Here is a 25,067-nt window from a genome sequence, read left to right on the forward strand (position 1 = left end):
TTTACACCTGGGCAGGAAAAACAGATTACATGAAACCTGGCTCAAAATCAGTAATTGTGAGAGGGACCTTGGGAGTCCGAATGGATGATCACTTAAACATGAGTCATGTGTGTGACACACACTGGATAGCCACTTGTCTGAAATAGATCCTATAGGAATATCAATAGATCCTGTAATGGTATAGGATCTCCTGCTTGAGCTGAAATTGCAGATAGGGGCACCACCCACTGAGGACTCATACCGGGCTTAGGACGTCAGGCACCAGGGCTTTGTCCATTCCTGGATGGAGAATGTTATGTCTTTGGGGGAATCTTTAAAAAGAAAAAAAATCTTCCGATTCACTAGTGGATGCAGAAGTGAATTAAAATCTCTCTCCAGCAACTCCCATCTCATCAAATTGGAGCCTCAAAATGTTATCAGTACTGTTCTGTCAAAAATTAGGTTAATTTTGGATTAGGACATAAAAATGATTAATGCCATCTGTTTGTTTACCTATTATAAATCTATAGGAGTTTAGGTTGTTTTTAATAAAATGCCAAGTTAAAAAATTTCAATTTCCACTGATTTAAATCTACTCTCTCCATTTTCTTGCTAAAAGATTTTTTCTCATCCATAATTTGCATTTCTTGTTCAAACAAATAGTCACAATTTTCACTGTGTAAAGCCACTGCTTTCATTTTGGCTATTCCACAAAGATCTTTAATGTTCCAAGATGCAAATGGGCTTATTATGAAGAGGAAAAACAACAACCCACACCTGAAATGTTCTTTGTCTGGGTGGCAACAAGATTAGATCCCTGTTTTAAATTCCAAATAACAAATTTAATGTTCTTCAGCATTATAGAATTAACTGTTAGTAAACAAAATCCCTCAACGGAGAGAAACATTGTTAGCAAAGTGCTTGGAGCTGCCCCGCACCTTTTAAGGACCCTCTAGGGGGGGCTCACCCAGACCCACCTCATTAATCCATCTAAGAATCGTGCCAATTAGAACATTTGGTGAAGGAGGAGATAAAGGTTCTGAGATGATCCTGGGATCTGCCTGATCTCAGCCTCCATCTGTCCACACCTTTCCCCAAGATCCCCTCCATCGCTTCCACACCCCCTGCTGCCCCCATTCTGGGAAAACTGCCATCTGGAACTGGACCCCTCCCCACCACCTTCCCTGGGAACGGAGGATTCCTTCAGCTGGAATGAACCGAACCGGCTGCTTGCAAGGCAGAGCCTGGTCTAGGGGCGGTCTCCCTCAGAATCCCACCAAAGGCCACCAGGGTGGATCCTCCACAGCACAAAAGAGACCCCTCAAAAGTGCTTCTCTCATTCATTATTTGGTCAGAGATGGGAGGGGGGGATAAGCTCTTCCTTCGGATAGAATCAGACCCTTCCCCACCTCCTTCCCTGGGAATGGTGGGTTCTTTCAGCTGAAAGGAGGCTGGCCAGTTTCAGGCAGAGCCTGGTCTGGGGGGGGGGCGGTGTCCTCCTTTGCATTCCCCCAATTCTCCTCTCTTGGCTGTGGACGTGGTCAGTCCCACGTAGCATCTAAACTAACCAACTTGGTCTTCTGTTCTGGGTCCTTCTGTGCCTCTCATCTGCCTCCTCCTCCTCCCCTCCAGCCAAGCCCATGTACCTCTCTGGGGAGTTTGCTCCTTGTTGCATATCTTGTATATAATCTAAATATTTCTTCCATCCCAACAAGCATCTTCCCGCTTGCTGGAAGAACACACCCCCCCCCTGGATCAGGCTATGCCTGCAGGCAGAAAGTCTCCTTCCCAACTGTTCCCGGGGGAAGGAGGTAGGGAGGGGGACTGACTCCCATATGGCAGATAGTGTCTTGGATGAGGGTGACAGGAAATGGGGATGGGATTCAGAGGGAGGGAGATCTTGGAGAAAGGGAAGGTGTGGCAATTAGGGCTAAGATCAGGCCGATGACAGGATCACACCAGAGCCTTGGAGAGGATCCCTCTTGATGTCCCCCTTCACCAAATGCTCCAACTGGCACAACTCTTGGATGGATTAATGGCGGGGTGTCTAGGTGAACCCCCACCCCCAAGAGGGTCCTTTAAAGGTTCACTCCAGGACAGAGTACTTTGCTAACAATGTTTCTGTCAGCCTCTACTTGCTTGCTATCGGCTGCCATAGAATAGCAATAGCAATTAGACTTATATACCGCTTCATAGGGCTTTCAGCCCTCTGTAAGCGGTTTACAGAGTCAGCATATTGCCCCCAACAATCCGGGTCCTAGAAACGGGGAGGGAGGGGGCTTGAGGTATTTGGGATGGGAAGCATATGGTCCTGGAGGAGTTATCAGAAGTTATCAAAGGACAAAGGCAGGAGGAGTAATCAGCATCTCCTACTTTTTTCTTTTTTGTCAAAAAAACTTTTCCCTCTTCGTCTCTTCTCTCTCTGTCTCTCTCTACACTTTCTCTTTCCCTCTTTTGTCACTTTCGCTGTCACTTTCTTCACTTTCTCTTTCCCTCTTTTGTCACTTTCTCTGTCATTTTCTTCACTTTCTCTTTCCCTCTTTTGTCACTTTCGCTGTCACTTTCTCCTTTTCCCTTCTCTCTACTCTCTCCACCTTGTCTCCTTCTGTCTCTTTCACTCTTTTTCTTTCTTCCTCTCTCCCACTCTTTTATCACTTTCTCTTCTCTCTATCCCTCTACCTACCTTCTCTCTCTCTCTACCTACTTACTGTATTTCTCTCTCTCTCTCTATTTCTCTCTACTGCCCAACCTGTCCCCATACTTATCTTCGATTGATCATGTTTGCAATAATTCACCTACTTTCCTAAATAGGCGCAGTTCCCTTACTGGAGCCCTCGCTCACTCAAACACAAAGACACACACTCACACATGCACAAAACCATTTTTCTCCATTCCAATTCGGATCCTATAAATCAATTGCTCTGTGAAACATCTGTAACAAAAATTCAGGTACTCAGGCATGAAAATGTCATCAAAGCAACAGAGGAGAAATCAGAAGAGTCAGTAAGAAAGGGAGTAGCAAGAACTCTTTGAGACATGAAATCACGATGAGGAAAGACTAAGATAGGCTGTCCACAATGCTTTTTGTTGCTAATTCGACTGGGAGTTTAAAAAATAAAGAAGGGGGGAGCCAATCCATGATCTCAGAGATGCTGTTTTACACTCCCAAAGGAGGGGGGGCTTGAAAGTCCAGGCAAGACCTGGCGTTGAAACCCAGCAGAAAGTCCAGGTGGGCATCGTCCCCCTCGGCAGCCCCGCCGTCGAGGTCAGCCAAGGAGGCCGTCCGTCTTCCATCCTGGCTCAGGGGTAGACTCGGGGGCCCGGGTAAGGCTCCCCGCCACACCAGAAGTCGGGCGCCTGCGTGGTCTCCAACAGCCAGAGAGCGCACGGAGGGCCAGTTGCGGCCAGGAGGCTCTGCCCGTCGGCCAGCCGGTAGTAGTGGCAGTCGCGTCCGCGGGCCGGGTCGTAGGGCGGTGCCAGGATGTTGAGGAAGACGGCGGGCCCGGCACCCTCGGCCGCGATCTGGTGCAGGTTGTCCCGCTGTGGGGAGAGCAGGCAGGGCGGCGCGGAGGCCGTGTAGAGGCAGTGCGAGCAGAGCAAGGCGCGCAAGCGGCGAGGGTGGCCAGGGCAGGAGGCGGCCTCGGAGCCGTTGGCGGAAGTGGCGGCGTCCTTGGGCTCCTCAGGCTGCTCATCGAAGCAGGCGATGCGGAGGGTGCCGTAGAGGACCTTCAGCAGCCCCTGTATGCCCGGGTGGTCGTGCAGAGGGATGCAGGTGCCGGCACGGAGCACGAAGCGCGCCATCTCGCAGATGTGCGTGTAGCTGACGGGCGGCTTTTCTGGGGGTATGGGAAGCAGGCAATCAGCCGCTTGAAAGATTGCAATGGGAAGCAGGCGATCTGCCGCTTGAGAGATTGCAATGAAGAATTTGGGGAGATCCCAAAGCTCCTGCAGGTGTGCAGTCTGAGCCTTTGAGAAGCCCGAGCCCATTACTCACGATTTGGGAGGGTGCTCCGTTCGCTGACGGCCGGCCTTGGTTGCGAGACTTTGCCCAGTTGGGGGTGAGTGAAGGGCTGGCAGCACAGGTAATGACATCGGGGTCACCAAATGTGAAGTAACCATCCCACCGCTGCCACCAAATGTGATGTTCCCGTGGTTCGTCCATGAGGCCAATGTGGAGAAAAGACACGGACACGAGCTTTCTCGGGATGGAGCGACCCAGATTGGGGGTCTGGAAGCCCCTTTTATTGAGATAGGACAAAGGCAGGAGGAGCAATCAGCAATCAGCATGTGATTAAAGACAGCCTTCAAACTACAATTGCTAATCTACTGCTCAGGGAAGTTCTGTCTATATATGGTCAAATCCTGGGCGTCATTGGTAAGGCACATCTAGAGTGAACTATCAGGATGTTATGTTACGAACTATCAGGATGTTATGGAGTACTGTAAGGATGTTATGTTCTTTTAGGAGTTTGTTTTTTCCTATGTGGTTCAGCGTGGCTGCGCATGCCCTGTTATGCACTGGGCCAGGGGTGACCGCTACGCCTACACAAGGAGTTAGATGAAAACACTGAGAATGTGGGTTTAACTCAATCAGCATATACTGTAAAGAAATGTTTTGTTTGTGGTGCTAGGGGGCATATATCTAGGTTCTTCAAGAAGGCAAAGGCCAAGAACACTAGAGAAGCTAAGAAGAAAGCTAACATTAATTTGACTAGATTAGATAATGCACCTGTAAACCACGATATGTGGATTATAGATAGTGCAGCGTCGATGTGCATAACTAGGAATAGTAAGGACAAGGGGAGGTTTTAAGATATCTCAAACGGAGAAAATAAATCAGTTGCTAAAGAATTTTTGGATGGAATTATGTAAACCATCTAAAACCCCGATGAGTCAGGAGTTTGGCAACGTGGAAGCAGAGAGTCCTATGTTTGATCAGGGATTGTATCAATCATTGAATGGTAGATTATCGTATCTCAGCAACTGGTCGAGACCTGATATCTCATATAGTGTTAACCAGCTAGCAAGGTTCAACGCAGAAGCAACTGAGAGAACCAACTGAAAGCTGTAAAAAGAATATTAAGGTACTTGAAAAACACAATGCATTATGCGTTGTATCTGGAACCTACAGAAGATTTTAGGTTGTCAGCATATGCTGATGCAAGTTTCGCCACAGATGTTAAGACACGGAAGTCAACATCTGGTATTGCTGTGTTTTTAGGTGAGGCACTAATAGGATGGAAGTCTATTAGGCAAAAACACATTAGCCTGTCAACAACGGAGGCAGAATTTTCCTGTTTATCAACATTATGTACCGACATAGTGTGTTATAAACAATTGTTACTTGATATGGGAATAACTGAAGTAAAACCGATCATTGTTTATGAGGACAACCAGGCAGATATACAGATGGCTACAAATATTCCTGTTAAAACTAGATCTAAACATACAGATTTGCGATATCTGAATGTGTGACAGAGTATAAAAAGTAAAATGATTGTATTGGAATATTGTATGTCTGAACACAATATAGCTGACCATTTTACTAAGGTACAGGTGCTGTAAAACACAAGAAATGTGGTGATGACTATGGATTGAGAATGTGAAGTTGCGTGTAAATACATTGACAACCCAAGAGGGGAGAATGTTAGGGATGTAACCCTAGTCTTGGCTTGGCAATGTATATGTATAAGCATAAGCCATAATTGTAACAAGTGTATCTGTTACTTTAAATGCTAGAGAGACGTAATTGGATGCTGTTGCTTTAAGCAGCCATCAAAGGAGGAAGGAACTATTATGGTTTCTCCTGATGCTCCGGATTGTTCCTGACTGTTACTGTATGAGCTTAGTCTTTGGAGAGAAGACCGTGTATTGGATGGTGGCTAGTCTGTATAGTAGTTACCTGTCTACATGGTGAATTGTGAGTTGAGCAACTGTAAAGTCAACGTATTGTAAATAGACTGTGTATATACTTCAAGACTGCTTATAGTCTGTCTGGAGAATATTTATCCTATTTTTGTTACGCAGGTAAAGCTATTCTTTGTTTTGCCTTCGGTGGCTGTGAGTGACTATTCAGCGGCTTATTCGTTACCAACTTCTGCTGCAGAACTCTAGTCTCCTAACGGGGAAAGACTTAACACAGGCTGACATTCTCCTCCTCTCCCCAACCTGCCACTTCAGCCTCCATTTTTCACATATTGCAAACAGAACAAAGAATCATCAGCTACTAAAGAAATAATTTCCTTTTGCATCAGAGAGCAGGATTAATTCATGAGTGCTGTAGAAAAAGAGATGGGGAGGAAAATTAGAATATATAGAGAAACCTTTAGTGTAAAAACCATAATTATCTTTCCTTTTAGCCCCCCAACCCCAAAGGCAGACCCACACTGCAGGGGTGGTGGTTGATAGGCAGGGACAGATAGAGGGAGAATATGCCCATTGGAGGAATGAAAAGGCTGGGATGGATGAGGGATTCCTCCCCATTTCATATCCAGGGGATTTTGGAATTCTCCCCAACTTAATTAGAGGGTTAATTAAGAGAACATTCCCCCCTCCCTGCAGACCTTCCATATGAAGAAAGTAGATGGGGCTACAAAGGGGGTGGCAGGAAAAGGCGGAGCGATGGGTCACTTGGCAGTGAATTCTCAAAAACAGAATATTCAGGGGGGAGGGGAGGGGGATACAGTTCACAGGGAAGATTTGGAGGGAGTTCATTAAGGGTTAGGGTTCCAACTAATGAACCCTAATGAGTCTGAATGGGGTGCCAAGAAGGATCATCTCGGATGGGGGAGGGAAGTCCAGTTCAGGGTGAAATTTAGGAGAGAGTTCATTAAGTTGATAGGGTCACCTCAAGGGCTTAGCTCCACCTTCCATCCAAGCACCAATGGAGCTGCGGGATGAGCTAATGCAGTGATAGAACAATACCTGAGATCCTACGTTAATTATCAGCAATTTAGGTGGGAACATCTCCTGCCATTTGCTGAAGTGGCATTTAACATCACAGTGCATAGTAGAATGGGATTCACCCCTTTTAAAATAGCCACAGGGGTGGAATTTGTCCCCCTGCCTGAATACCCTCAGGAACCCCCTTCAACAGTGAGCAGTGAATGGGTGGGTTGCTTACAAAATGCATGTGGGAATGTAAACCTTGGGGTCCTTCCTCCTTGAGGGAGGAATGGGAAGGAATGCCCCCCTCGTTCCTTTCCCTTTTGCAATTCCCCAAAACAGAAAAATTCTGGGCAAGATTTTAGCTTTCGTTTTTGATTGCAATACTTTTTCAGATCTCTGTAAGTAAAAGCTGCCCCAAATTTCAAAACTTTGCTGTATCCACAGCAAGGAGATATTGTTCAGGCATGTTTTTTAAAAAGGAACAATTGAAGAATTTAAAAAACCACCTATAACTTTTAGGAGGAGTTCAGATGAGGGAAGAAGAGGAGAAACTCACCTGCAGGAGGTTGGATGGGAATTGCTGGAAGGAGAAAAAGACCCAATCAGGACCCTTCATGGTTCTGGAGGACTCAGCCCCCCCTCCCCTTCGATAGCCCATAATAGGTTGCATGATCTTCCCTTAATAGCCCCTCAAACAAGAGAAGCTGACAAAAATATTTCTCAAGGAGACCCTCTTGGCCACCTGCTGAGCTTGATGTGAGGCCTCCCCTAGATGGTCCCCTCCCCACAACCTCTCCTCCAGTCCCCCAGACTCACCTTTCTTGGCCTTCAGGTAAGAGAAGAGCCCCACCGCAAAGAAGGCCACTCCTATCACAGCTCCCATTATCCCCGTCCAGAGTTTGCTCTTGGCAGAGCTGGAGGTATGGGGCTCTGGGGAAGGAGAAGGAGCCTCATGTGAGCAGGAGAATCAGGCCCACCTTCCCTCAGGAGGAGGGTCCATTCTGACTCTCCCCCAGGGAGAGTCTCTCCCCCTTTTCAGGGTAGGACGGGGTCCACAGAGCAGGACGGGAGGGGCTTACCCCATTGGACAGTGATGGGGTCCTTCAGGCTGGCGTGCTCCACCTTGCAAGTGTAGACGTCCCCCCGCTGGGGATGGGTCTCCAGCATCACCTGGAGCTGGTAGGTCCAGTCTCCGTTCTGGTGCTCCTCCCCATAGGCCACACCCTCCTTCTCTGGCTGGCCATTCTTCAGCCACTGGATCTCAATCTCCACGGGGTAAAAGCCCGTTGCGGTGCAGAGGAGGATGGTGTTGGGGGAGTTGGGTTCCATCTTGGTGTGGGAGATGGTGACGGTGGGCTTGGCTGGAGGGAAGGAGGGGAAGGAGGGACATGAGAGACACAGGAGGGCCCAGAACAGAAGACCAAGTTGGTTAGTTCAAGACTCCTTTTCTCTCTTAAAAATATTCTTTGCTTTGAGTTTCTGTGGAGATTCTCAGTCAATCCAGGTCATGGTTGTCCCAAAGGAGCTTTTCCCCCCCTAAAAGACATTTCACTTCTCATCCGAGAAGTTTCTTCAGTTCCGAGGGCCCAAATCGAAGCTTCTTGGATGAGAAGCAAAATGTCCTGAAGGAAAAACAAAGTCCAGTTGCCTTTTGAGAAAAGACCTCTGGTACGGTGTTTGGAGTCTTCTTCCAAAGCAAATTGCAGGAAGAGATGAAAAGGGATCCTGAAAAATGGGGAAACCTAAATCCTTCCTGGTTGGGATCAGGTGATCTCATCAAAAGGGAAGAATTGTCAAAATAGGCAACTCCCACAGCAGAATAACAGAATAACAGAGTCGGAAGGCGCCTTGGAGGTCTTCTAGTCCAAACCCCTGCTCAGGCAGGAAACCCTGTAATATTTCAGACAAGAGGCTGTCCAATCTCTCCTTATAAACCTCCCAAAATTCCACCTATCAGCTGTTCCAGGCTGCAGGGATCATCACTGCCTATCATTTCCTCCGTACACCCAACAGAAGTCCCTTTAAAAAACAAACAAACACCCCCACCCACTTCCGAGACACCACTTTCTCCATCTGTCCATCCAGGAATTTAATTCAATCCACATTTGGAGACCTCTCAGTTTAAAACAGCAGGAACACACAATACATTTTGTCTGCCTCACACTGTGATATTCAAGCTTTATTTTTAATATCAACTTTAATGCCGAATGCAGTGAAAATGTGAGCCAGAGTTACATTTGTCTTTCTGATCAAGAACCCATAGAATCAGTGCTAATTTTCGAAGGTTTGGGGTTAAAGTATTGCAATTATTGAGATACTCCTTTGTTGGGGTTCATTGAACAACAAGCATAAGACTCAGATGGGATTTTTCCCAGAGAAATCGAGGCTCAGTTAATTTTGGGGAGAGTTCAGGAAAGGCTGAGAGCCTCTCTTGGTGGCCAGAGAAAAGCTTTGGCCCCTCGGGGGAAGGAGACTCCCGGATCTCTCTGGAGAGGAAAGTCAGCTCAGAAGCCAAAGAAAAAGGAAGAGAAAATTCCCCCAAAGAGACTCAAGGAACATCCTGTGATTTCAGGTCTCCTAAACTGCAGCCGGAACAACAATTTGCTCTAAATGCATGGAATATTTATTAAAAGAAATGGAAGGGGAGGGGCCAACTTCGCAATGTCACAATGTGCGGTCTTGACTGTCCCGAGAGCGCCGTTGATTCTTTTATTGCTACATGGTCCCAACGGACCTAAGCCGTCCCGTAGAGATGGTGATAGTGTGACAAAACCTTGCTGGTCCCAGGGACATCACAAAGTCCCTGATTGACCCAAGGGAAGTGCTCCAAGCTGGCGATAAACAGACAGCCCTGTGCTGACAAAGTCAGAGACGGCTCCTGAAAGAAGGCAGCTGAAAGTGAGTCCATCTGGTAAGGCTTTTTTAAAAAAATGATTGCCCAAAGGATTAAAAAAAAAAAGATAAATTAGTCCTTTAAGCAAAGAATAAAGTGGCGGAATTTATCTTTATTGGACTGTCTTGGGAAGTTTTTATTTCTCTTTCCCTCTGTTAACGATGTTTTGTGGATTGAAGTGACTGTAACTTTTTTGTTTCTCCTCGCAAGTGAATGAACTGGTTTTTTTTTCTGCTATTTTCTGCTACCCTCATTTGTTGGCTGGAACTAAAACCTATTTTATTTTAATAATTTTTCTTACTACTTCTCATTAACCTTCATTAAAGACTTTTAAAGATTATTGTTCTCCATAAGCTTGAGATAAATAGGAGAAGAATTGAATCTGCCATTCGGAAGTTAGAACCTGTTTTTTTTCCCTCTTTGAAACAAAGTATCCGTTGTTCTCTCTGTTGACGATCTCGCTGTAACGAAGAGCTTTGCAGTCTTGCAGCTTATCTTGTGCAATTTGATAAGGAGCCAAGGATAGAGTTGTTTTTACAGCTGCCTTTTTAAAAATACTCTTGGCAAGGGAAGGAATTTTTTTTTCTCCTTGCTTCCTTTTCATTTGGAAAAATACATCAATCTTCAGAGGAGGGAACACTGAGTCTTCAAGATTTGTTGACTGAAATTCAACAGTTATCGGAAAGATCTGAGAAATTTGATAAGAAATTGGATAGACTGCTATCTCCTACAATAAAGGATGATGGAATTGGAGTCCCAAAAAATAAAGAAATGAATGAAGATGAAGAAAACAAGGGTAAGATAACAGATGAATTTAATGATGGAGCAAACTTGGGTGGAAATGGAAGAATATGGAACAGTGAACTTGATATGCAGGAGTTCTATCCCTTTTTTCAAGAAACAGAGGGGAAAAAGTGATGATGATAGAACTAAGAAGAGAAACTGCTTCAGAAATACGTTTAATCAAAGACATGCTAATTTTAATAGCAGTTCAAGGGCAACGAGGTTTTTTGAGAGATCCTTCAAGCAAAAAAATGCGGAGAGAAGTTTATAAAAACTTTATAAAATAATTAGTAAAAAGATTGACATAACAACTGGCAAAAGAGACAAGATTCTTTTTTTACTGGAAAGATACAGGAGATAATGAACGTTGATGATAAAAAATTTAATTAATTTGTGGTGATTAATAGATAGTAACCTTAATACTTTATAGACTTTTCTTAGATTGTTTTTAAATGTTTATTCATTAAAAAGTAATACATTATGACAATAACAATGAAATAATAACTAATCAGTTAAAACAACTTGGATATAAATAGCAACTTGGGACCTGGGGGGGGGAAAACTTTATGAACGTTATCAATAAAATTTTGTTTCGATTTTGTTATAAAGAAGTAAATTTTTTGTGGGTCTAACGAGAGGAGAGGTGATATAAATAGTAAATAATCATAATGATAATAGTAATGAAATATTGATTATGACTAGTAAAAGCCATTTGGATATAAATTGCAAATTGGGACCTGGGAAAAAAAACTTATAAAACTTATTAACAAATTCTTGTTTATACTATGCATAAAAATGTAAGGTTTTTTTAAATCTTTTGGGTCGGATGAGAGAAGATGTGATATACATAATAAATAATTCTTAATTAGTTATAATAATAACCAAAGAAATGTTAATGGATAATGTTTAATGATATTTATATGTGTTGGCATTGGTAAAAGCAATTGTATAAAAGCTTTAAATGGTGAATTGGGGGGGAGGGGGAAATACTTAGAAATTTTATTAATTGATTTTTTCTTTTAGAATATGTGATAAGATGTAATTCTACAGAAGATTTGTTGAGATTGTCAATGAATGCCAGTGGGTGGTTGTGTTTTTGAATGCAAATGATATCAGATAAAAGCACGTTTAATTTCACTTAAATGAGAATGGCGGTGTATTGATAGTAAAATACATGAAGATTTTTGATGTAAAATATACTTATTCAATGGGGAAAAAAATATGTAATAGTTATGATAGAAATGCACAAAAACTGTTTTTAACCAATCGACACGCTTTCGACAGGATGTAATGAAGGATGATTCCTGTTTTGTGTTTTTGTTTATTTAAAACAATAAAACAAATTTCAAAAAAAGAAAAAGAAACATCCAGTGATTTCAGGTCTCCTGAACTGCAGCCGGAACAACAATTTGCTCTAAATACACAGAATATTTATTAAAAGAAACGGAACAAAGGCATAGGGACTAAGGGACTTTCAGGAGTTATAAAAAATCATTAGATAAATTAGTAGAAGGGAGGAATTTTCCATGGTAAATATTGCTGGAATGAGAATTATTTCAAATGTGCCAGAGGACAAGAATGTTGAATTGATAGTAAGAAATAATTAAATGTTGAATATTATCAATCGGGATTATTATCTCCAGGAAAACATTCTCTTTGGTGGTAAAAACTATTTCAAACAATCTCTCAAATTTGAGAGAATATTATTCATTCATTTCCTAATTCTGATATCCTCTTACATTAATGTGATCCTCCTCCTCGCTTTGCTGGGAAGAATTGAGGAGTGAGAATGAGACGGAATCTGTGGAGAACAAAATCTCTTTCGGTTCCCCTGAAATATGGAATAATTTAGGGAAGGAGGAAAAGCCCAGGATCTCCCCGTAAAAGGCCTTTCTCTCTTAGGATGGGGCTGTTTTTTTCCCTCTGATGGGAGAAACCTCTGATTTCACTCTGTGGTCAGACATGATTTCTGGAGAATCTCCTGGGCTCCCAATGGGAAGCTCAGACTCAGGATATTCTTCCCTTTTTCCACTTCCCATCAAAGGAGGAAAATTCCCCTGAAAAGGCCGGATGGCAACAAGGGCAGCCGGAATCCTTCATTTCCACCATGTTTGGCCTCTGAAACCCCATCAGTAGATAGAAATAACTATTATTATTATTATTATTATTATTATTGTTGTTGTTGTTGTTGTTATTATTATTATTACACGGAGAATGTAAATTAGAAAAACAAATTTGGGCAGTTTGCAAAGAATGTGGAAGAGACGCTCAAACAATCCAGGGACCCCAAATTCAGTCTTAAGGTTTGGGGGGGTTGGACTCTCCCCTCCCCCAAATCAGGAGCCTCCCCAGGAAGGAAGACGGAAGGGATTGGGCTGCAGGGGAAGCTGAGTCTGTGGGCATAAAGGGGGCTTTAAGGGGGGCTTTTCCCCCGGACCCCCAAAATCAGCTGAATGAAATTTCTCAGCCTCTGGACTTACTTGGACTTAATCTTCGTAAATGTCAACGTCCACAAGGCAGTGACCGTTGCATTGTGAAGGCCAAAGGCAGAACGTCACGGATTACAGAGTTGTTTATCCGTGTGTTGTCCTGCCATTGGGTTTCTCAGCCTCTGAATCAGCTTCTGCTCAAGGCAGAGGAAATGCCAGACCAGGATTCCGGTTTGATTCCGGTTTGATTCGTGATTATAAATTCTATCTGGATGGATGGATTTATATTTCATTGTTTAGTTTATTATTTATTTCATTCAGCCAGTTTATTAATTTATTTAGTTTATTATTGGTTCATTATATTGTTTATTTTATTAAGTTTTCATTTATTTATTTAATTTTAATTTGTTGATTTAATTTCATGTATTTATTTATTTTACTAACTTACTTGTTCTGTCCCCCCTCTTCCCACACCAACACATTCTGAGTCAAAGGTACTTTCCGGAATTTATTAATAGACAGACAGGTCCTTGGCAGCAAACTGGCACAGATAAGTTGTGGCAGCAATCCAGCCTGCTAAGCTCACAATTCCAAGTTCACATTAGTTCCTGCATTGACTTCTGCAAGAGGGGCGTGTGCACAAGCAGTCTGTTCTTAGTCTGGAGAGGAGCCTAATGGCCACCAGCTGAGTGCAATTACCTCCTGTACTTGCAAAACTGTTCCTGATGCCTATTAGATCTTCGGTGCCGGGCATCCAGGAACAAATCACTGCTGGCTTCTGGATCACTCTCCCTTGTCTCCTCCCCACTGGTCCAAGGCTCAGGCGCCTCCTGGTGGCCAATCAGTCTCTACGCGCCCTGCTCGGAGTCGGAACCCTGTCCAGGGTCCTCTACATCATCCAGAGCGGACTCATAGGGCCCCTCGCTGTCGGAGTCTGGTGGCAACACTTACCTACTTATTTCCTGAGTTCTAAAAGTTGGTGGATGAATGGGTTTGATCTCTTGGGGGGATCCAGGGGATCCCAGATTCCGGGCAGGGGAAGATTTGGGAGGAAAAGGGGGAGTTGTGGGAATGAGGGTCAGAGGGAGAATTGGAGGGAGGAGGAGAAGAACTAAAGAAGGAAACTTCACGGGAGAGTCTCCATCAAGGGAAGGGAAGGAAAAGGGTGTCCCCGCATCCCCTACCCAAAAATCCCCCTCCCCAAAGCTCCTCCCTCCACCCACCCCCAAACTCCCACATCCCCCCCAACTCCCCCTCCCTCCAACTCCCCCATCCCCCAAACTCCCCCTCCCCCCTCTCCCAAACTCCCCCCTCCCCTCAGACTCACTTCTCCGGCCAATCACGCGTTCATCCTTGTAGCTGTACACCCTGTAGTTGTGCCGGCAGAGGGAATCCACTTGGGCCTTCGTGTACTGCAGGAGCTGCTTATCGCTGTTCCAATAGTCTGCATCCTCCTTCCCCAACTCTGTGACAGCCACGAACTTCCCGAGGTCACTGTCGAAGCGGACGTATTCCTGCCGGTCATAGAAGTGCCTGTCCAGGAACCTCACTCGCTGCGTCCCATTGAGGAAGCGACACTCAACCTTCTCCTGGTACAGGAAATGGGCTGGGACGGGGAGGAGGAGGAGGAGGAGGAGGAGGAGGAGGAGGAGGAGGAAGAAGGCTGTCAGGAGGGACTCCAGGTCCCATAGTTCCCAGCCACTAGCAAAGGGGGGATCCACTCGGGAAGGGAGGGGGCATGGGAACTTCCTTTCAGAGACTGGAGGAGGGAGGGGGACTCTCTCAGTCCCAGAGGGGAGCAGATTTACTGGGTGGGAGGGGGCCTGGGGGGGGCAGGAAAGAAGGAGGGGAGGGGCGAGGGAGGAGCCTTCTGGTGGACCCCTCCATCCTCCCAGGGTGGGAAAAGGCAGGCAGAGCTCAGCTGGTCGAGCAGGGAAGTTGGATCTAAAGGGGGAGGAATGATGTGGGGAGGGCTGGAGGGAAGATAATCTCCCACTCTCTCTTCCTTTGGGGGGAGGGGAACATGGGGAGGGGCACAATGAGGGCATTTAGACTGAGACTCCTGGGGTCTCCCTGCCCTACAACCCCCACCTTCCCTGGGTCGCCCCAACTTTTCTTCTTTCCCTCTAATCTTCAGCCCAACTCCCTCCCTTGGCGGAATCCTCAGGGATCACACCTGTTTCCTATCCCCCTCCCCCAAAAGACCCCTTGCACCCTTCCCAAGAGCCTCTCACAGGGAGGGTCTCCAGCCCCCTTCACAAAGGGCAGTTGTTGAGAACCAATTGAGAGGAGCGACTCAGAGCCCCCAAATCCCCTTCTCTCACTTCCCCCTCCCCCTCCCCCTCCAGGCCCCACTTGAGCGATTGGGGATTATGGGGGGAGTCCTTGGTCTCCTCCCCAAATTCAGGCTCTCCCCCAGGAGGGACGGAAGCTCCCCTCTTGCCCGACCTTCAAAGCCTCAAATTTGAGATTCAGAAGAAAAAGTGAAGTTTCAGAAGAAGCCAAAATCCTTTTGTTCAAATGCCTCACTTTCCCTCTTTCGCTTTCGCTTTTCCTTCCCTTCCTCTTTCTAGGCAGCCCACTCCCACCCACATACTGGGGGGGGGGGGGACGACCGAGAGAGGGGCCTGGCTGCGACCCCCACCTCGGCTACCATCGGGGAAAGGGGTGGGGTCCCTCTCCGTTATCCTGTGAGGGGGGAATGTGGGGAGGAAGGGGGAGGAGACCACGGAGAGATCGTGGCTGTTGGAGGCTCTGGAGACCCAGCAGTTTCTTCCCCCTGCGGGGGTCTTTCCCAACCTCCTCCACACCCCAACTCCCTCCTCCCCCGGTCAGCCCCCTCCTTACCGGGGATCTCCTTCCCCCCTTCGCTTCCGGGGATCCGGGCCAGCGCCCCGACCAGCAGCATCAGGGGGAGCCCAGCAAAAGCCATGGATGCTGCCCCACAAGCGCCCCCAAAGACAGGGGAGAAAGACGCCGATGCCTCCAGCCCCAGAGGCGGAATCGGTGGGTCTGGATTGTGGGGAGGAGGAGTTTTCCTCGGACTTCGGCCTTGGGAGTGTCCAGAAGGAGCTGAAGGACCAATGGGAATCCCCCCCTTCTGTAGCGTCATCGGTCTCCGGGCAGAGCCTCCCTTGACTTCACCCGATAGAAGACTTAGTTCGGTGCAGAGAAGAAACTCCAGTTGGTTATTCAGCCCAAGACCCCTTTTCCCTCCCCAGAATATTCTAAGACCACCTCAAAGGGAGGGTCTCCCTCCCCCTTCACAAAAGGGAGAATTTGAGGGAGTTAATTTCCGAGGCCCTTCTCTCAAAGCCTCCCCTCCCTTCCCCCCCACCCTCCAGGTCCTGATTGAGGAATCGGTGATTATGGGGTGGGGGTCCTTGGTCCCCTCCCCAATTTAAGGGGCTCCCCAAAAGAGCTCCAAGCTCCCCTCTTGCTTGACTTTCAAATCTCTGCTGGATGATAGTTATTACATTACTCATTTCTACTCGAGATTTACTTGAACCTCGGGAAGGTGGGAAAGATTTAAAGGCTACTGTATTTAGAGGTGGGGGCAAGAACCAAGTAAGGTGAGACCCCCCCTTCATTGCCCCCCTTTAGGGTTTCTGCTCCACTCTAACCCTGTCCCCTCTCTCTGGACAAGGGGAATTGGGTTCCCAGGAGGTCTTCCAAACAGCAGGAAGGGGGGAGGGACAGAGTTCCAGGGAGATCAGACAGGCTAAAAGAGGAATGGGAAGTGGATCTTTTAAAAAAAAAATTTTAAAGTGTTTTTATTTTTTATTTTCAAAACAAACACAACACATAAAATCTTCCTTTTTGACATACTGTAGAAAGTGTATCAGTTGGTTACAAAAGACTTTTATGCATCTCTTCCACAGTCATGAAACATAATTCATATTAACTCAAGTATTTTAACTCAGATATTTATACATGTTACCATCATCATACCTCCATTTCATTTGATTATAATTATTTAAACGTCCTTCATCATAAAATATACCAAGATTTAATACATAACCACATACTGGCATTTCATTCACTATTTCTAAAATCCTCCAATGACACTAAATCCTTATGTCCTATTCTAGCTAAACATCCATAATATTTAATAACAAAGTTTTCTATCCTTCTTTCCAAATGATTGTTTACAATTTACATCTCATTTCCTTATACTGTACCCATACACATATATTATACGTTATTATCATTATCTCTCTCACCTAGGTGAGGTCATCGGAGGCTGGGCAGCTGCCAGATGTTGAGGGCTGGTGATAAACTATCAGCTAATGTTGGTGATACCTGATCAGGCCAGGCTCAGAGCCCCAACCCTCTCCCAGCTGCAGCAGGCAGACATCCCACAGGGCTCGTATCCTCAGATGGCCTAAATCCTTTCCAGGGATGGGGGAGGGGATGGAGGGGTCAAACTTCACCCTGCCCTGCACTGGCCTCAGCAGGCAAGAACTGGGTATCCCCCCCTGTAGCTGAAGGAGGCAGCAGAATCTGAATGGGTCCCACAATTGTGTGTTTGGAGACACCCAGTCACACAAAATTGGCCCCAGATCCAGGCAGACTCTGGTGGGAGGCCCATCGCTCTCCTGATCAAAGCAGAACTTCTAGGCTCTTTCAACGTTTCCCCCCTCCCCCGCAAGTTTTTGATTTTCTGCCTGATATCCCCAACACACATACATACATACATACATGCATGCATGCATGCATGCATACATACATGCATGCATACATACATACATACATACACACACACACACACACAGAGCAGCACTTCTTCCTCCAACCCCCAACAGCTGCAAAGTCGCTCAGGTTTCGCTTCTCCAGCCTGAAGCGTTGGGCTCGTCCGAAGCGGAACTGAGGAACTGGCCAGGATCCAGCAGGCAACAAGCCTCCATTCTTCATCAGGGCAGCTCAGGGACTGTCCTCCTTTGCCCCATGGCTGAGCCTCCAGGCGGGGCAGCCCCTTGGTCCTCTGTCCCAGTGGAAGCAGCTAAAGGGCCCTTTCTGACTCCCGAGGAGACCCTGGAGAGCCCAGGAAACAAAGCGATGGAGGGATGGACAAATGTGACTCAAGGCCCAAATTCTCCCCCTCCCTGCTCTCTGGGGGAGGCTCTGATGGAGGAAAGATGGGAAGAAAGAGAGGAAAAGGGGGACCTCCCCCCCCTCCCCCCCCTTGGGTTTGTTAGCCGCCCTGAGTCCCTCAGGGAATAGGGCAGCATATAAATAAAATAAACCTTCAAACCTTCATGGAGGGGAGGGACTCCGTTGCAGTAATGGGGAAGGACACTGTTCAGAAGGCCTGGAGGAGGGGATGGGGAGTGTTACATATCCCCCCCCTCACTGACTGAGGTTTCCATCAAGGTCCTCTGTTCCAGCGGCAACAGAGGTTTAACCCCATTGGTCAAGAGGTCTGACAGATCCCTTTAAAAGGGGATGCTGCCCGACCATTCCCCAGCCAGATGTTTACCTGACTTGCAATACAGAGCTGTTGTTACTGGAGCCTTTTGTGCCTCCTTTACCCATTCTAACAGGGAGGGGTCTCCCCAGAGAAAGCCTATTCATGGGGTGGTTAAACATCAACACCAACCTGACAGCACATAACCATCCTCAAACAACCTGATCCTGCCGCGCACATGGCAAGAAAACACCGCGCAGCATTTTTCAACTCCCGCGCAGTGATTTCCACAGGCTCCGGAAGCTGGGGAGGAGGTCCTTTGCAGGCCGGACTAACTGCTGCTGCCTCCTCCTCCTCTAACAGCACCACCGGATTTGCTGCCCGGTGCTGCGGCTTTGAGGAGCCTTTGAGGCTACAGGAGCCAGTAGGAAGGCGGCGGAGGGGCGGGAGCAGGAAAAAAAGCCCCGATAGCCTGAGGGAGATAGGCATTAACAGTAAGTTTCTAAAGGATAACTCAGCACGAAGGAAGCCGAGGGAAGGAAGCCATTTTCTAGCTGATTGACAGGGAGGCTGTTCCCTCCTGGATCAAAGTTACTGAGGAGAGAAGCGGCGGCAGCAGCAACGGCAGCAGCAACTGCAGCAACCAACTCTCAAACAAGTGGAAACCCACGCCGGATATGCACATGTTGTCTGAATCCAGCCTCTGCGCTCGAGGTTTTTTCGCAGGAAGGGGGAGTCGAGCTGGTGCTCTGCAGATTTTATTTGATTTTAGAAAAAGAAAATAAAGGCTTCTTGGTCCACCTGAACCGGAAAGTCAAAATCCAGAAAATTAACCTTGTTTAGGAAAGTTTTGCACTGATGGAAAAATAGTGTTTTCCAGTGAAAGTTTTTTCCCTACTTTTCCTTGTTTGCTTTTTTGGCCTCTATTCCTTCACTTCTCTTTTCTTTCTTCCTTTTTTTCTTTCCTTCCTTCCTTCTTTCTTCCTTTCCTCTTTCTCTCTCTTTCTTTTTTCTGCCTCTTTTTCTTATCCTCCCAACCTCCTCTCCCCTTTCTTTTTCTCTTTCTCCTCTTTCCTTTTTTGTCTCTCCCTCTGTCTCTGTCTCCCCTCTCCGTTCTTTCCTTCATCCCTTCCTTCCTCTCCCCTCTTTGTTTGCTTCTTTAAGTGCTCCAATTGCTAATCTACATCAGTTGGTCATTTATTCATAACTTGCTAATATCACTGCAGACTATTGGATAGTAAGGGGGAAAGTATAGTCCTCAACTTACAACAGTTCACTTAATGACTAAAGCTACATCAGCACTGAAAAAAGTGAATTACAGCTGTTCTTCACACATGATCATTGCAGCATCCCCATGGTCATAGGATCAAAATTTGGATCTTTGGCAACTGCCTCATATTTATGACGGTTGCAGTGTCCTGGGGTCACCTTTTGCAACCATCTGCCAAGGAAAGTCAGTAGGAAAGTCAGACTGACTTAACAACCAGGTTAGTGATTTAACCGCAGTGATTGACTTAACTGTAGCAAGAAAAGTTGTAAAATGGGGCAAAACTCACTTAACAAATGTCTCACTTAGCAATAGAAACTTTGGGCTCAATTATGGTCGTAGATTGAGGACTACCTGTATAGGGAGATTTCTTTACTTAATGGATATTTACATGGTAGAATTGAGTTTCAAATAACACTAATTTCGTTGTCTTGGGTGACATCTATGAAAAAAATCCAGGTGCTCAGCTATGAAAATGTGCTGCTCAAACACTATACTTTTCCACTCACACTGAAAAAAAATTAGAGGGAACATTGATGCGGGCTGGAGCCAGCAGGCTCTGGGGCGTCGGCCTCCCCGTCTGGGGCTGTGCTAGTCCGAATACGCAGCCACCCCTCCAGGGGTGGGTTTCTCGCCCCGTTCCAACCGGTTCGGTTGGAACGAGGCTGGCGGCGTCCTCGTGTACGTGTGCGGCGCGCGCATGCACGCGTGCGGCGCACGTACTAGCGTCTGTGCGATGCTCCAGCTGCTCCTGGAGGATCGCGCAGGCGCTGTATGCGTCCTGCACATGCGTGGAAGCGCAGAATTCATCAAAACCGGGTAAGGAGCGGGCGCGGGCAATATTTCAATATTCAATATTCAATATTTCTTTAAGCTCCTCAGTCACGTTTTTGATTCGTTCCCCACACCTGGGAAACAGCTAACCTCCCTGGTTTGATTGTCTACGAATTGCTGGTTCAGTTCCCCTGAGCAATGAAGCCTCTTCCACCAACAATGCCTTTTCTTTGTTAAGGAAATCTTATTTTTTTTCTGCCATTGAGATATTTGGTGTTGTCCCTTCTCCAGATTCTTCCACGCTATCTTGCAAGGGGAGGGATTTCCAACAGGAGCCCAAATCTTCTCCGTGTTTGAGACAATTCCTACAATCACACACTGACCGATTCTTCCTGTGGTGACCCCAAGACCTCAGATGAGAAAGGGGAGGGGAAAATTCTGTCCTTAGAGATCGAGGCTACTGGACTCCTGCAGAGCCAGTCTGGATGACCTCTGGAAGGGGCGAGGCCCAGTTGGAAGGATGCTGGGAAGAAGGGAGGGGTCTTCCATTCAGGGATGCCCACTGAACCCCCACCCCATCTTTCCCACAGAGCTGGTCTTCCCCTCCATGGCAAATGTCTTCCACACCAGGAATGGCTTCAGGTGGGTTTCTCAGAGGTCATCTAGACCAACCCTCTGCTTGAGTAGGGGAGACCCTACACCCGGGATGGGGAAACCCATGGCACGTGGAGCCATTTGCCAGGGCACGTGAGACGTGCCCTGTCAGCTGAGTCCAGCCTTTTTAAAAGCCATTTTTCGCCTCCCCAGGCTCCAGAGTCTTTATAGGAGCCTGGCGAGGGTGAAAAGAGTCCCCTGCCCCCAGAGGCCCTCGGAGGCTTCAGGAGCTTCCAGCATCGTAGTCCAGTCTCCATTGTTCAGCTCCCCCAGAAGGCCACGCCCTCCTTCTCCGGCGGTCCGTCTTCAGCCCCTTTATCTTGATCTTCCCAGGGTAAAAGCCCGTCGCGGTGCAGAGGAGGATGGTGTTGGGTGGAATCGGGTTCCATCTTGGTGGGGGAGATGGTAACGGTGGTCTTGGCTGGAGGGAGGAGGAGGAGGAGGAGGAGGAGGCACATGACACAGGAGGGCCCGAACAGGAGACCAAGTGGGTTCGTTCCAAATATTATCTGGGGGAGGGGTCCGTCTGACTCCCTGATGGCACTTCTGCCAGGATGAGGGAGGAAGGGAATGGGAGGGGGGGATGATGGGGAAAGGGAAGTTTGGGGCAGATGGAGGCTGAGGAGATCAGGGCAATCCCAGGATCACAGCAGAACCTTGGAGAGGATCTTCTTGATCTCCTTTTTCAGCAAGTGCTCCAACTGGCACAAGAAGTTGTGGGAGCTTCACAACTTGAGACTTTGAAGAAGAAACTGGATTGCCATTTGTCAGAAATGGTGCAGGGTCTCAAGCTTGGGTGGGGGGTTGGACTAGATGACCTACAAGGTCCCAACTCTGTTAATCTGTAATTTATGTAAACTGGACAGCCATTTGACTGGATTTCTAGTTCATTCCACACTTCCGGTTGGCCTGTTGGGCCTGTTTTCCACCCTCCCCAGACTCTCCGGAAGCTTCACTGAAGCCTGAGGACGAGGGGGAAAAATGGGCCCAATGCGCCAACCAGAAGTTCGGAAGGGATCTGTTTCCACTTTCCAGAGGTTCTCTGGGGAGGCTGTTTTCAACCTCCCCAGGCTTCAGGAAAGCCTCCGGAGCCTGGGGGGGGGGGCAAGACACACAGCCCGCGTGTAGGGGGCACGTTCATCCGTGTGGCGGTCATGCATATGTGGGGAGTGTCCGCGCACATGCGCATGTGGGTGGGGCATATTCTGCTGTGGGTCTAGGCATGAACATATGTGCTTAGCACGTGCACTCACAATTTTGGCACACCTTTACAAACAGGTTAGCCATCACTACGGTGTGAGCTATTCCTGCCACCTTAGTATGATCTGCACATTTGGAGAGTTCCCCTTCTATCCCCTCATCTAAGTGGTTGATGAGATCTTGAGGAGTCCTGGGCCTAAGAGGAACCTTGGGGTGCCCCACTGCTTACTTCCCTCCAGGTAGATGCAGACCCATTAAGGGCTCCTCATTGGGTACGGTTTGTCAGCCAGTGCAAATCCCTCTGGTGGTGATGCTTCTATTCCATTTAGCTAACCAAGAAGCAGTTTTGGTCTACTTTGTCGAATGCCTTGCTGAATCCAGAGAGTTTGCCTGCAACGGTCTTCGCTCTCTGCCATAACCTTCCCCGGAAGTCCAGAGGGGCTAAGTTCATGCTAGCCACGAACTCTTGAGCCCTGCCTGACTTCATACTGCAAAGGGCTACCAAGGCAGATAACAATTGTGAACTCGGCTAGGGAGCCGAGCAACTCGGGGGCAGGTGTCTCTGTGTCCCTAGGGAGGCTGGCATCAAGCAAACAAGCTCACCTGCTCCCAGGTGCCCAACTCCAGCCTTTCAGCCGCGGTTATTTGCCAGCAGAGCCTCCGAAAGGCATTTGGGGCTTTCCGGAGAGCAAGAGCTACCACAACTTCCTCCTCTGGCATTGCAAGGATGGGCACAGCTCTGGGAGTGGAAGTGTTAATGAACTCCCACCCAACCACCCACCGAAAGCCCACCTGGGCCTCCCTCCCTTGTGACCATTTGGATCCAGCCAGGAAGGGACAGTTGGAGGCCAAGACCACCAAGCATGCAGTGACCTATGGAGTGTGGAGTGTGATGTTGAGGCCAGAAGGCAACATCCGCCTCCACATCACCTTCCCCAGAGAAGCCCCCCCCCCAGCCTCTGCCTCCCCACCCCTCGTCAGGCCAGGAGAAAAGGGAGCATCACAACCTTGAAATGAGTCCAGCTGAGTGGAGAGAGAATCTGTTCAAAATCCACCTTTAGAGGGAGCTGTTTGGGAGAGGCTGGGAGGGGGGGGGTTAAGAAGAAAATACCCCCCCTAGAGACAAGGAGGAGCAGGAGGAGCACTGGGCAGAGCCTGGAGGGGAGGCCCACATGTAAGGAAGGGAGGTGCAGCCATATAGCCAGTGGGGGATCTTGGAGTGGCTAAGACACTGAGCTTGTTGATCAGAAAGGTCGGCAGTTCGATCCCTAGTAGGGAGTTGGACTAGATGACCTCCAAGGTCCCTTCCAAGTCTGTTACAATTAAAGGGCTTCCAATCTGGGCTTCCTTTCAGTCTCCCATGGAAGGCAGCCAAGAAAAGCTGGAGGAAGTGGGGGGGGGTCAGGACCAACCTTGCCCTTGGCTGAAGGAGGTTGGGGCGGGGGGGGGGAGCCAACCAAGGTCAGCCCCTTGTCTGGAGGTCCAGGGTTGTGCTGAGATCAGGCCCTGGTTTGGATCAGCCTGATTGCAGCCTGTGGTGTCCAACTCCCCAGAGAGATTCCCACATCTGGCCGGCCAGGGGGGGGAGGGGAGGGGAAGCTAGAATCCGAGGCTTCAAAGTTCTTGCACTTTCCAAAAGGGGATGTTGGTGCAGCCACTTATTTTAGCAATTAAAAAGCCCGTTTCCCTCTTCTTAGCCAAGGCCGGTTTCCTTCGGCATTTCATTTATCTAGTGAATTTGCCACCCACCCCACAGTTGGAGGTGACTCTGAGCCAGAGAAAACACTTGCAAATCTTTCACAACTCTAAATGCAAAACGGACTTGAATTGGAAAAACTAAAACGAAGCAACACAACACAGCTTGCAGGGGAGGGGTGTGTGTGTGTGGGGGGGGTCATCACTGTCAGGGCCCCAACCTCCTCCAGCAAGAGCTGCTCCCTTCCTGGCCCTTTCGGGAGGGCTGTGCATGCGACAACTTGCTTTCCTGGCAACTACACAACTGAGACCACAATCTGGCAAGCCCTTGAATACATGTGCAAGTTTCAAAGTAAGACACCAACCAGGAGCAACGCAATCCACAAATCTCACCCCTTGTGGACAGTTCTCTGGAGTCAATGATTCCCACGGTCCAAATCTCACATCTAATCCACTAATCCTTTGCTGGCCGCTCGGCTCCTCTATCCAGGACCTGTGTTGTGTTTGTGTGCCCCACAAAAGAACTCCTCCCACCTTGATAAATGCTGTTGGCTTTGCCTGAATGACTCGGGGGGGGGGGGATTGTATTGGTGGGGGCAAAGGAGCCCCTCTTCCCAGGACAAAGTCTCTCTCTCAATCCAGGGATGGATTAAGGAGAATCTTCATAGCTCAGGTGGACCTGAGGGCTCCTTGGTGGTCCTAGAGCTTGGCTGTTTCCTTGCAAAAGTTTCACAACCCAAATAGCAGAGGTGAAATCCAGCAGGTTCTGGAGAACCGGTAGCGGAAATTTTAAGTGGTTCAGAGAACCGGTAGCGGAAATTTTGTATGGTTTGGAGAACTGGTAGCAGAAATTTGGTTTGGAGAATTGGCAAATGCTACCTCTGGCTGACCCCAGGAGTGGGGAGGGAATGAGGATTTTGCAGCATCCTTCCCTGCCACGCCCACCAAGCCAGTAGTAAAAAAAAAAATTGAATTTCACCACTGCCAAATAGGTACCATCCTCAGTGCTAGAAGGCAGTGGTGGGTTTCCTTTTACTTGAGCACAAACTGAGAGCAACCTCCCCCCACTAACCACCACAATGGGGCCTAGTTTGGCCC

The 25,067-nt window shown here is 47.7% G+C and overlaps 3 protein-coding genes across 5 annotated transcripts in view; 1 reads left to right on the top strand and 2 right to left on the bottom strand.

Annotated features, from left to right (window-relative positions):
• LOC116502596 (zinc finger protein 845-like) overlaps positions 1 to 25,067 on the top strand; it is a 123,771-nt gene that overhangs the window by 21,129 nt on the left and 77,575 nt on the right. The gene's annotated exons all lie outside the window — the stretch shown is intronic.
• LOC116503425 (2-aminoethanethiol dioxygenase-like) lies at positions 3,269 to 4,100 on the bottom strand. Its single transcript, XM_032209831.1, has one exon. It carries the CDS (start codon positions 3,964 to 3,966, stop codon positions 3,280 to 3,282), a length of 687 nt encoding a protein of 228 aa, XP_032065722.1. The 5' UTR covers positions 3,967 to 4,100; the 3' UTR covers positions 3,269 to 3,279.
• On the bottom strand, positions 5,886 to 16,008 carry LOC116503421 (H-2 class II histocompatibility antigen, E-S beta chain-like). Of its 3 annotated transcripts, XM_032209824.1 has the most exons (6): positions 15,820 to 16,008; positions 14,300 to 14,578; positions 7,947 to 8,228; positions 7,684 to 7,797; positions 7,424 to 7,447; positions 5,886 to 6,256 (listed from the first exon to the last, which is right to left on the bottom strand). In XM_032209824.1, the coding sequence occupies exons 1-6, from the start codon at positions 15,902 to 15,904 to the stop codon at positions 6,243 to 6,245; spliced, it is 798 nt and encodes a 265-aa protein (XP_032065715.1). In that variant the 5' UTR covers positions 15,905 to 16,008; the 3' UTR covers positions 5,886 to 6,242. The 3 variants fall into 3 exon arrangements, with proteins under 3 accessions (XP_032065715.1, XP_032065717.1, XP_032065716.1); XM_032209826.1 differs by lacking the exon at positions 7,684 to 7,797; XM_032209825.1 differs by lacking the exon at positions 7,424 to 7,447.

This window comes from Thamnophis elegans, chromosome 2, assembly GCF_009769535.1.
Source record: "Thamnophis elegans isolate rThaEle1 chromosome 2, rThaEle1.pri, whole genome shotgun sequence".
NCBI classification, from domain to species: domain Eukaryota; kingdom Metazoa; phylum Chordata; class Lepidosauria; order Squamata; family Colubridae; genus Thamnophis; species Thamnophis elegans.

Excerpts from the sequence above, each read along its gene's own strand:
- LOC116503425 (XM_032209831.1), bottom strand. The coding sequence starts at position 3,966 with ATGGGCTCGGGCTTCTCAAAGGCTCAGACTGCACACCTGCAGGAGCTT.
- LOC116503421 (XM_032209824.1), bottom strand. The coding sequence starts at position 15,904 with ATGGCTTTTGCTGGGCTCCCCCTGATGCTGCTGGTCGGGGCGCTGGCC. Across the intron at positions 14,579-15,819 it reads AGGGGGGAAGGAGATCCCCG|CCCATTTCCTGTACCAGGAG; the intron begins GTAAGGAGGGGG and ends TCCCCGTCCCAG. Across the intron at positions 8,229-14,299 it reads ACGCGTGATTGGCCGGAGAA|CCAAGCCCACCGTCACCATC; the intron begins GTGAGTCTGAGG and ends CCTTCCCTCCAG.